The 13,157-nt window shown below is 35.4% G+C and overlaps 1 protein-coding gene across 1 annotated transcript; it reads right to left on the bottom strand.

Annotated features, from left to right (window-relative positions):
• Positions 1–5,791: 5,791 nt before the first annotated feature.
• Positions 5,792–12,104, bottom strand: LOC126928896 (uncharacterized protein CG45076-like). Its single transcript, XM_050744751.1, has 6 exons — positions 12,077–12,104; positions 11,956–12,014; positions 11,406–11,579; positions 10,095–10,298; positions 9,127–9,413; positions 5,792–6,689 (listed from the first exon to the last, which is right to left on the bottom strand). Exons 1-6 carry the CDS (start codon positions 12,102–12,104, stop codon positions 6,662–6,664), a joined length of 780 nt encoding a protein of 259 aa, XP_050600708.1. The 3' UTR covers positions 5,792–6,661.
• Between the last annotated feature and the right edge of the window lie 1,053 nt (positions 12,105–13,157).

Raw genomic sequence — 13,157 nt, 5'->3', positions numbered from 1 at the left:
GGAGGAATAACGTAATAACGATAACGTAATAATAATATAATATATTAATTCTCGTGAATTATTAATGTAACTTTAGATTAAAGTAAATATAAAGCAATATATTATAGCGACGGTATGATATTGTTATGCGATAATAAACAACATTATAATGATAGCTTTCATAGCAGAATAATTGCTTAAAATAAGATACTAATTAATTTTCAAGACGATACATTACAAGTACATATTATACGTACACATTATTCTTCATGAAGATGTAGATATGTAATTAGTAATAGAAATATAAATACAAATTTACGTAACTATTATTCATATAATAATATAAATGTTATACACGCACATCTAACCGTATTTTGATGAAATACAAACTTAATAAAATTTGTGGCTTGGTGCAAAAGGTACCAACGTCGATATTAATAAAGTCGAGATATTAAAATTTATAGATGTGTTAAAAAATTCATGGTCGAATAATTTCTAACACGAAAGTTCCTGCTGTTTTAAATTTCTTTTTTAATACGGAAAGAGAGAATTAAAAGGTGTCATTTGCCTGTTTTACGTTGACTTTGGTACTTTTTCAAAAAGTTATAATCATTTTTAGATAGAATACGAAATTGTCATTCTTTATGTAGGGTATTTGCACCTGTTGCACCAAGGTACAGAAATATAATTAAGTTTTACTCGAAGCAAGCATTTGTTAGTTAATTGTCCCATAAACTATCGTTGCGATAACTTCATCGTTAAATCGTTATCGACAAAAGCATCAAGAAGAGGCGTACTAATATAAATCTTTTCGAATCGTGTACAATCCATACCTTCGCAATGTCGAAGAAAGATGTGTATCGCCGCATTGCTGTTCTCCTCTTACTTTGCTATTTCCCACGGTGTGGCGACTTTTCCGTGAAAGGTATTCATGGAAACTGATACGCAAATTCGATTTCATAATGATCCGTAACTGTAAAGTAAGAAACCAATTATTCAAGTAGTTTGATCCAGCCATTGGTAATTTTATATAATGGTCAAACGAGCTATGATAGTCAAGTAGCGCAGCGCGTAAAGAGTCTTCAGGTTCTTTGATTTATTACAAGTTCTTACTTTAAATTTCTTTTCCTTTTTTCGTATATTATCCTTGAGTCTTATAAGTCCTGTACAGACGTGAACGTTCGATAAATTGATTTAACGATGTTGCAACTGTAGCACGTATACGTTTATTCCACCGAAGAAATGCTGGTAATAATCGCATAAATGCAATTGTGTTATTTACGTTTCATGGAAATTGCGAAGAATTTATAGATAATCAGAGTAGGAGATCGATCGAATGTTTTCTTCGTAGTGAGGTGTGTAAGGTCGTGATAGGTGCAAAAGTCTAGCGTGCTGGTGTGGAGGCTGAGATAGGTTCTGCTGCGGGTGTAGGATGTTGCTGCTGGGGTACTGCTGTATTTTCTTCTTTTTAGGTGTCATGGAAGAAAAATCGGACTACGGGCACCGGGATATGAACCCGGGTCCCGAACGTTCGTAACCTAAGGCGCTAACCACTGCGCTGTCATTGTTTTTTTTTTTTATAACGTTTATTGACCAGTAGCTGAGTATTACATTGTTATGTTGTTCACAATAAACAATGAACTTCGGTTGTGGAGTGGTTTAGGCAAAAGTACCGATACGTGACGGTACGACATAGCCATACAACGTTTTGTGTGTCGAGGTTACATTTGTTAGCTTACTTCCTATTTTATTCCTTTTGTTATTTCCTTCCTATCTCTGTCCTGAAAACCTGGTCGCAAAAACAGGACAGAACTGCGCTGTCATTGTCCGGTACTAGTTAGTGACGAGTGCCGAGACAGTAGTCTTCTAGTTTGATCATGGATGAATAATATTATATATATATTAACAATAAGCGAACAACTTTATCGATAGCATCATTGACATACCAGAAAATTAATAGTTATCGTGAGTTCGTGACTACACATATCTCATGCGAGTCGTGATCTCTTAACCGTGAGATAAAACGTAATATAGCACATAGACTGTTACGAAACTCGAGCATCTGCAGTTTTGTTCTTTCAAGAATTATTATACCCTTTCGCGCGTTTACTATACGTTTAATGTTTAAACTGTTTTTCCATGCTCTAAAAACAGCATGTGTATAAAAATGAATTTTTTCATTATCCTTACCGAAGACAACAAGAGATGGAAAAGATCGAAATTAACTCGAAGAAAAGAGTTAAGTTAAGAAGAAATGAAATTAATAATTATACACGAGTTTCGCTTTTTAAATAATTTCTCCGACTAACAATTGCAATCTTAAAGAGTAATTTATTGTAAATTTTACTAAATAAATATACGGAAGCAATTTTGTTTAAGATAAAGAGTAGTAACAATTATTCAAATGTATGGAGCAATGTATGGAACAATTGCAATCTTAAAGAGTAATTTATTGTAAATTTTACTAAATAAATATACGGAAGCAATTTTGTTTAAGATAAAGAGTAGTAACAATTATTCAAATGTATGGAGCAATGTATGGAACAATTGCAATCTTAAAGAGTAATTTATTGTAAATTTTACTAAATAAATATACGGAAGCAATTTTATTTAAGATAAAGAGTAGTAACAATTATTCAAATGTATGGAGCATGTCGTTAAATAAAAAGATGCTGACGAGAACTGTTCGTTGTACCAGATTCGGAAAGAATTACCGCATTCTAGTGAAACTAGGAAGTAAACGAACAGTCAGACGCAGTATTGTGAGGAGTAGGATAGCCTTGTTGTAAAAAGATGTTTCTATCCGAGTTTTCATTGTTGTTTATACATACAGCGGCTCGCGAAAGTAGAGATGGTGTACACTATTTTTCATAACATCGTAGCTGATATCCAGACGAGCTCAAATCCAGATCTATGATACTATAATTTTCAAAGGATTTTGAGTTCAGAAATCTTCAGTTCATTGATTCATCGGAATATTAACGTCTGAATTTTGGTTTAAGAATTTTAAAGTTTGTATCTCGATAGCGGGTGGTACGAGAGACACGAGTTGCGAGAAAAATGGAAGTACCTGTTTAAGAATTTTAATTAATTTAAATCTTCCGTAGGAATCGCTTCGAAGGTTTCAATGTCAGGGAAAGGTCAAATACCTTGATCTTTTTTTATATTATCATTCAGGTTGTTTCAAATATTTGAGCGGTTCGAGATAAACCAGACTCACTGTATATGTATTGCATTGAATTTTCCATAAGGATCTAATAGATATCTAATTAAATGCTTGCATAACTATGGAAATACAAATAATTAGTCCTATCGTAAATGGAAATTGCTAAAGTTTCCATAATTTATACGCCAATTAAACGTTCGTGTTGTGTTTCTAGCTTCACGTTATAATAGTTGTAACGTGTTACAACAGTTGCATCATTATGCAATCTTAGTGCAAACTTAATGCAAAAAGATAAGGTTCGTACTTGTATGGAAATATCAAATATCAAAGTGTATTTGTTTATTGTTATCTATTACTTATGTTTTATTCTTTGCAATCTAAACATTCTATTCTTTGTATAAAAAATGTGTAGCGGAAACAGTGAAAGTAGAAGAAAACACTTAAAAAGATGTTAATTATGTCTTTATTAAACGAATAAAATATATGCTAGATGTATATGTCTATATTTTAACTAATATAGTAAGTACAATTATATTCCCTGCAGTCATCCTTGCAATATTTATAATTAATGGAATTTCTAAAATTTTATTTCAAGACCACATTTATAATTTTTGTTTATTAGCTTGCAATCATTTTGATTGTACATTTAAAAACATGTCTTACGCAAATGACGAAGACAAGCTATAGTCTAATATCTCATTCCTAGATTTCTCTTCCCTTCTCTAACACATCAAGTTCGTTCACCTATGTACGATCTCATTTTAGACCTACACAGATTTAACATCAGCTTACTATGGACACAAACACGTTTTCAAATGCTGATACATAACGAATATTTTATGGAATATTAAATTTGACCTTTTTCCTCGTTATTATTAATTGTATCAGTTAAGTCTGTATATTTTCAATTAAATATTGTTAAAACTATTATCAGTGATCTTTTGAGCTTTTTCCAATAAAAGGGAGCCGATTCAAGATAAAACGAAAATGAAGAACGGAAAATTTCTTTTCAGGCTTTGATATTATATTTAAAAATTGATCAGAATACTCCTCGAGTTAGACTAACTTCTATACACGTGTGGATGTAGGGCAATCTAAGCGGCGGGGTTTGTGGTACAGTGGTTGTCAAATTCAATGAAACAGCCAGTCGCTTGACGTAGAAGTAGTCCATGTTCTTACATATTGAATATTAACATTTTTACTGAAATATTTTATTGATTATAAGATTAAATTTTATTCTTATAATATTTTATATTCTAATTTTAAATCTAAAACAGTGAACCAAATAATACAAAAAGTATTATAAAATCTGTACATACATACATATAGCGAAAACAAATATCTTGAAATTGAGCAAATGTTCAGACAATGAACTGTAGTTAGATGGTACTAGCCTGGCAAGGGTATAGAGAGTTTGTACGAGTGGAGGTAGAATTTGATCACGATCTTGTTTTAAGTTTTAACATGTAGAATTTTTATTGCACACGAACATGGGATGACATGTTGATGGAATGATGCGTACATTTATAGATGACCAATATAGATGATGTTGTTTGATAGACATAAAATACAACGATAATGTGCGACGAGACGAGAATTCCCTTCTAACACGGAACGGAGGAGTCGATCGCGGACCGATACGACACGGAAAATCCAACGGAATTGCTCGTGAAGCGAAATTATTCGCGGAGCATTTTGTCTTTGTTACGTTTTAGGGTTTTTCAAGAAAGACGTACGTGGCTACCTTGATACTTTTAGAGAATTAAAAATACATCGAATGGTATATAAAAAGATTTATACTTCTAGTTAAAGGAACGAAGGTCTCCTTGAATCTCGGAATAGCGTCCGTTAAAAAGCGTCTGTGACCATCGCAAGATGCGTACTCCTCGAAACAAGATAATTTTCATATGAAATACTTCCTCGAATAATATATAGTTTAGGAGATATTTACGTGGATCGATTGAAACGAGACACTCGGTATATCTCAATTTCCAAAGAGTATATTTCTAGGATATTGCAAATCATGTAAAAAGCATTCGTTTCATTACAAAGTTTAGTGTAATCACCATACAAATACGTCATTGCGCTTTGCGCTAGAAAGGATTTAGTTCGCTGATGCGTGACGGTACGTTTGTATAAGTAAATCACGATTTCAATGTAAATGTCAGCGATCGGAACTAAAAAGTATTCGTGATAAAAGATTATTGACGTAATAGACCGCTGTGAGGCAACAAAAAGTAGAAGCAGTTTGGGGGAAGCTTCGGGCAATGAATTATAATATTCGTATTCTGAAAGTTATCCGACTTTAGTTAAAGTGAAAGATCAAAAGGTAATAGTAAAAGTTTGTATTCTTTAGGTACTCGTGTTTACCTTTAAATATTCCGCGAAACTCAACATTTTAATAATTAATCCTCAAAATAATGAAAAGTGTTACACAATCGATACATTTAATTTTTACATGTACTTTTACGATATATATATATCGTGAATTTTTTCAAATAAAAATGTACGTCAAACGAGAGAAAGTACCCAAATGATTTTCAGATAGCTGAGTTTATTAACGTATAATATTTTACAATCTTTGCGTCAGCGTGATAAATTTGGTAAAACTTATTGGTTTGGAATCAAATTATCTGCCAGCAAAATATTATTTGTCTTATATTATATTGATTAATTGATTGCTTGTCTTAATATTATATTCAGTAGCAACATTAGAGAATCGTTAAATTTTCACTGAACTGAAAATTTTCGCTTCGATCTTTGAACTGTTCTGACTTTTTGAACAAAGTCTCGTGCATTTTCTTCTCTATAATATAGAGATGGATCTTTCGTTGGACATTTTACAAAATCTGAAAAACTCTCGAGGACTTAATCTTTATATTCACGATGTTTCCAATTTTATCGTATTTCTTGAACACGTTTGATTTTATAGAATTCTCGAGAAAAGATTCGTCTTCATCCTCCTATTACTTTTTTTTGGTACAAAAGCATCCTCGAAAAAAATGAACTCGGAGAGGTGAGAGCAGGAGCTTCATCTTTGCTGCCAAGTGTCTGTAAACGATAAACTATCGTAAGATCAAAATAATTTTTGAAAATATCTAGAGCGGTGCGACTTTTACTCATTCGTATTTATTTCGATATTCGCGTTATAAATTTTTAATGTAAATGTAACGTAAAATAAACGTAGATAATGTAAACATAAAGTAAATTTTCTAAGCTATTGAGAATCACAAATCGGCATCAATTTTGAATAATTTAAAAAAGAAGGCTCGCGTAATTGTAATTGGCATTGCTTTCATTTGTAAAACAGCCTTATAAAAATAAGTTGTAGCAAAATATGTTAATTATTTCCCCTACTTTGTTGATACATTGTTTTACATATGTCGATGTTAAAAGATATTAATTCTATGCTCGCTATTTGATTCACAATATTATAGTTTAGCGTAAACTCACTTATATCTAATTAATCGATATAATATTTATATGTTTCTAAATTTCTTCAAAGTTGTTATTCCGTTAGCTTCCTCTTGAACCATGCGAGCATCTACAAACAAAGAAAAATATAACGTTATTGTATGACTTTTGAAAGAATGCAAAGAACGCAAAGAAGGCAATTAGAACGCATGTACATATAACGTAAACAGAATACTAAGACCCGTAAATTTATTATATTTACAAACGTATACTCCTGGTTTATATGCCTTTAACACGTTCGTCGCCACGTCGCACATATATATGTGACGGGTATACTTCCGTGGGGGCCCCGTCACCAAAGTATGGTGACGCTCTTCTTGATCGAGTTAATTAAATATACGATATTATATATAGGATATCCAACAGAAAAATATTAAAAACACATTATACCATACTTTTTATTAATTTATATTCTGGATAATATATTACATTATGCTATATCGCATGGTATTTGTTAAAACGTTCCAAACACGTTTGGGGTGATTTTGGGCGCTTCGAACAATAGTCGTAGACTTCGTCATCGCTACTCTCCTCACTTTCAAATATATTTTCACGCTGTTTGCTGAACATTTTGAGGATGAAAAAATCACCGATGTACGTCTCACAAGTATGCTTCTCGACTAAATGAAAGATCTGAGATATCCGCCATGAGATCCCTCGGAATACTCTAGCTGCAAAGCTTATCGCTTTCTCCATTTCAAAACTAAATAATCTTTTCTTTGCGATGAATCGAAGGCGATAAACGATGAATTCGCGCTTGTCGCTCTATTTACGTTCTGCGTACCGGCGGTCGGATTTGGGCCCCGCAGGAAACTTAGCCGAATCACCCTGGGCGACCAACGCGTAACAGAGGACATATGGGTGATCTCCACCAATTTCCTGGAACTCGTGGCTCGGGGGATCCACATGGATGCAATTCAAGCCAATATCGAATCGAAAAATGCAATTCTTTTTATTTTTTATTATATAGTTAGGAGATGGGTTTGGTCGGAGTAACGAAACTCGTACGATCAAGATGATACCAAAGCGACGACTATATTCGACCAACAATTTTTAGCTAAACGGAAGAAACATGTATCTAGGAGTAAGAAATTGCCTGACTCTACTACTCTGTATCTATCCTGTCTCGCTCGACTACCTACTTTTCACTCTTACCCTTGATGCACGCGAGGCAGAGCGAGCAGGAGTCGGATAATGTGGGTCAATTCTCGGAAAGTCACCTCTCCGGACACATGGCCAAGCACTTTCCCGATTGGCGGCCATTCATCCGGACATTACTGTACAGCATACGTACATACACTCGTTTACGAAAGTATTTGAACAGTTACCATAGAAGACAGAAACGTGTACGTTATGCGCGTTACATAAAACATTTTAAAGTTTCACGAGCACTGTAATAAGAGACACGACTCGTCGTTGCCGTGATTATATCGGTAAACTTTGGAAACAGGCTGCAAATGTATATAAAAATTGCGAGATATTTATCGCAGACATACGTTTAATGAGAAAAGTAGTGTACAGAATGCATGGCCACCTTAAACATATAGTAAATGTTAAAGATGACCCTACTGAATATCCAGGCTTATTAGCACACTGGATAGTTGAAGTTTTCATTCGTTTTTACGATCTCTGTGAAATATATACTTGCCCCAAATATCTCGTATCATCTGCATATATTTTCAGATTTATTTCTAATCGATTCAGATTTGTGGATTAATACAGGATAGTCGGGTCTCATTACGGTGTTGATGAAATTTCAAAACGTACTACGCCGTAAATACGTGCATATACAGAGCATCGTATCATAGAACATGATCTTTGCTTCAAAAACCATGCGAAAGATTCGTACGAGCATTCGATATACGCCTGGAAGTTTCAAAATTCTTTGCGAAATTCTTTGACACGACTACTGCAAGCTCGCATACAGACCATTTTGAACGGCTTTTATGAATAGGTAAACAACTGCGACCATCGAAACACAGAACTGGCTATAACTTTGATAGAAGATCAGATGTCGATCAGTTATCAAGCAATTATCAGCGATCTAATTAACGAGTCATTAGCGATCCTACCTTGCGACTTATACACTGTCTTAGCGAATCGGCTAGTAAACCGACCAACCATCTTCTACGCGTAAACCTCTACAAATTTGTGCCAACATCGTTTTCGTGCCTCCTGTCCATTGCCGAATTACGATCGGGATTGCCGCTATCACCGCCATACAGCGATATAATGTTATTTGTGTGTGTGACGTGACGCGAGCTTACTTTACGAGCATCGAGAGCGGCGGCAAGTAAGAGCGAGAGTGCGGGTTACCTCTCGTCGCGTAAAGGACCCTCCGGCAACTCTTATGATACACCCTATATAAGTGCTGTACTTTCGAATATTTTCTCTGAATATAGGTACGCGATAGTAATTTAGGATTTCTTATTACGAGCTAGAATTAAACGTAAATCGCGCAATATCCGGAGACCAATATCGAGCCTAGGAGGAAGACGATCGGTTACCTTTTCATGATCCTCATCCTCCGAATGTTTTCCAGTCGCCTTTTGTTCCTACTGGCGTTGGCTTTCGCCTCGTTAGCGGCGGCATTTGCTTTAGCAGCTGCTCGATTCGTGTTGGCGAGTTCCTGTTTAGCGGCTCTTAGCTGATTCGACAGTTCCTCGACCCGCCGTTTCGCCGCGTCCACCAATTCTTCCTTGTCTCGTAAAGTTTTTTGAGCTCCATTCGCGGCAGCCTGGGCATTGGCCGCGTTCGCCTTAGCCGTTTGTACTGCGTGCGTCAGCGTCTTTAACTGCGTTGGATCAAAGTAAGCTAGCTTCTTTAATCAGGCTGCCGTTCTCGTTTTTACGGCACATTGAAAGTATTTCTTAGTCATCCCGGATAGAGAAGTCGGAGGATCGTAAGACTGTGCGCCACTTGCAATAAGAATACAACGAGTGGTGTACGCACGTAGGTAGAAAACTAAGTTACTTCGGAGAACGGCGGCTGGGCGTAAGTACACGCGTATACACGTGTACTTGCGCGTGTACGTAGAACATGTTGCTAAATACGTTGCATTCGCGTTATAAAATACATACGAACGTCACGCTCTTTACGATCCTTTTCGAATATTTTACAGCATTTTCGTGAAAATTATCCAGTCGAATAAATTACCGTAAATAAATCAAATTAAAATTATACGGAAGGATTTTTCTCCATAGATGTACCTCGTATGATTTACTGCGTTTTAACGTAACGTAAATGGACCTGCGTTCTATACGACCTATGTATACCTATTCCGTTTCGGTCAAGCTTTTTTCCAATTTAATTGTACTTTTTTCATATCGTTCTGGTATTGTGAATAAGAATATAGAAAGTAAACGATAAATAGAAAAACGAATCGTACAACTATTTATTTCCGTTCGAAAATAAAGTCGCTCGGATTCCAATTTACCAAGATATTTCTCAAGCGTATTAAATTCAAGTATATCACCTGATCTTGCGACTGACGCGCTGCTTGTAAAGCTGCGTTAACATTAGCTTGTTCCTGTTCCAAGGACGAGGATTCCTCTTGAACAACCGATTGCGCTTCTCTCACTTCTTCTTGCAACTGATCCACTACGACTTTCTTGCCTGTGAGCGCTTCCTCCGCTGCTTTTGCAGCCTGTACCGCTTTTTCGGCCAGTTGTGTCTTTACCTGTGTATTACAATTACGTTTGTATACGTGTTCTAATTGTAATTCTATGAAATAACCAAACGACAACAGAATCAAACTCGCGCTATTTTTCGATCGGTTCCCAGTGCCGGAGTAACGCACGCCTAGGAAACGTTACAGACTACGTGTAACACAATTACTTTCACAGATGTTATTTTTAGTTGTTATGTGGGAATTATAGTTCAGCGATTTCGTAGAAAACGCGAGTTCACTCACACGGCCAGTATGTTTTCGCAAGAGAGAATAATGCGAACGTTCATAGAATATGCGCATCCTACGTGTGAGAAACAAATCTGACGTAATTGGATTCGTTAGAGACGAGATTTGATCCGAGGCTTGGCGCAATATAGATCTTCTTTTTACGTCTAACGAGTTGCTGTTTCAAGAAATACGAAAAAGGTAACGAAAACTTGACAAATAGATCGCGCTTCTTCTCTGAAATAAAACAAATTATCGCATATTTGGTTATCGCATACAGCGACTCGCGAAAATCTTACCACGGAATTCTTTCATGAATATACCATGCATTTTTACATTTTTATTAATACAGCTAACAAAACGAAAGCTGCATTGGAATTCGTTTCATCTACCGGATATTACAATAAACATTTTAATTTGAATGTTTCGTATGTTTCTGCGTGTTACGTGCGATGCTATTTTTCGTTCGCAAATCCGCAGTCTGCCAATAAGACACGACTATTATAATGGTAAAATGAATGTAAAAGCGCACATCGAAGTTCCATACACGGCATAAATAGCCTGAAACATACGATTGGCGCTAAAGATACTCTCGCTTAAATATCGTGGTTCATTAATATAACGAATACACCGAGTCCTTTAATCGTTTTAGCTTCTGCGTGCATTCTGAGATCTGTTTCAAGTTGTATCGATATAATCAAGATTGTCGTGTCTCGTCGCAGCGCTTACGAGATTTCTGAATGTTTCGTATCGAATACATAGGCAAATGGTCTTTGGGAGAGTTCGAGTATCCGAGCCGCTGTAAGCTTCTCAGAAGCTTTGCATATTAAACGACGAATCATCTGCTCGACTAAATGAAATATAAACGCGTATTTGAAAAAAAGTAAGTACTTGACGAGCGGCTTGCTGACCAGCGATATTCTGCGCTTCCGAAGCAGCCTTGGCTTCCTGTGCAGCCTTCTGCGCGATGTTACTACTTTTCTCCGGAGTTTTCTTCGAATTGTTTGGATTGTTCGGATTACGCGAACAAGTTGGGTCATCGGCGTAACGAATTTCCCTTTGGTTCTATCAGAAAAAATGCGACTGTCGTTAATTACCTGCGATTACATTAATTACATGCGAGTGCCATTAAGGATCGATCCACCTTTCGGAATAATTTGGAAACGCAATAATTCGTCACAAGTTATACACATAACGTTACTTCTACGTACTGTAATAATTCTCGTAAAAAGAGATTTTTTAAGAATTCTACGTTACTCCTAAATTACACCGTGGCATATGTAGCGAATAAAATTGCGCGAAATAAATTTATCGGAATATGCGACACGAAGGTTTCCGCCGAAGGTTACTAAATGAATTTTCATTAGAATATAGCTGCGCGAAAGAATGGCTGAACCAAGTGTGAGTGTAAGTGACTAATAAAAAGTATCATTAGGCTTACTAAGGCAACTGGAATCTTATGCACCCTTCCACAGTCAAAATATTCGAACGTCAGCAGTACTAAAATATTACGTTTACTTGGTTAGAAAATAACAGCCAGACGTTCTCGTAACAGTACTCACCGATGTAAAGAACGTAAAAGATGTACATTCTGGAAACAAAAAATTTAGGTGAATGCCGGATTGTAATTCGTACAAATCATCATATATATCAGAATATAAAATTATTTATTTCGAATTGGTATGACGTGTGAAAGCACATTGACGAGAGAAACGAATGAAACGCGATTGTATCGAAGTATCGGATTTGCATATCGAAGAAGGATGAATAGTTGTAGCAGTGGATGTAGCGTACTTACGATATATCATCGATATATCATCGGATATTCTTCGGTTCATTTTTTGTATCGTATACCAAATATTATAGAGTTCCAATTATTACAACGCAATTATTATCTTCTTCGTGAAAATTGCATAGGTAGAAACTTGAAATAAGCCACTTTGGATATTTTAAATTCAATGGTATTGAAATAAATATTCGTCATCAAAGTCGAGCATCTTTTTACATCTGTGTATAGTGGATCGTTTTCGACTAGTAATTTCAAGAAATTTTTCATCCCTCGCATACTTTTTTTGAGCTTTGCTTTGTTCAAAAAATACAAAAATGCCAAAGGAGTTTGTTTCGAATCAAGGTAACATGTAGCGACGAAAACTGGTGGATGATATTGGAGAAACTTGGACAAAATACAATTATATATCGAGTACGGTTAGCCCACCTAATTTTTTATAACGATTTCATAAATAAACTGCTGATATTCGTGCAAATTAATATTTGTATGATCACAATTAGAGACATGGAACCTAATCAGCGACCCTTTTCAGCCATCATCGTAGACACTATATTTTTGTATTCCGTGTATTTCTGTGCTTGTCAATCTCTAGCGAGCGCATAAATATCCACAGTTTAATTATCAATGTACGACGCTATTTCTTTCTTCCTTTTCAAGTTGTTGTACGTTATATATTTGGTATTTGGAATTTAGATTAGAACGACTTAAAACGTACGAGTACCATACGATATATAGATACATTACTTATTTTGCAAGAAGCTGATTTCAAAATGAAAAGAAAACGCGGTTTACTACAAATTTGAGTTACGTTATTTCTTTAAAGAAAAGTCATTGTGCACCGTTATTCTCGATAT

Source organism: Bombus affinis, chromosome 2 (assembly GCF_024516045.1).
Source record: "Bombus affinis isolate iyBomAffi1 chromosome 2, iyBomAffi1.2, whole genome shotgun sequence".
NCBI classification, from domain to species: domain Eukaryota; kingdom Metazoa; phylum Arthropoda; class Insecta; order Hymenoptera; family Apidae; genus Bombus; species Bombus affinis.
This window is presented reverse-complemented; position numbering and strand designations above follow the sequence as displayed.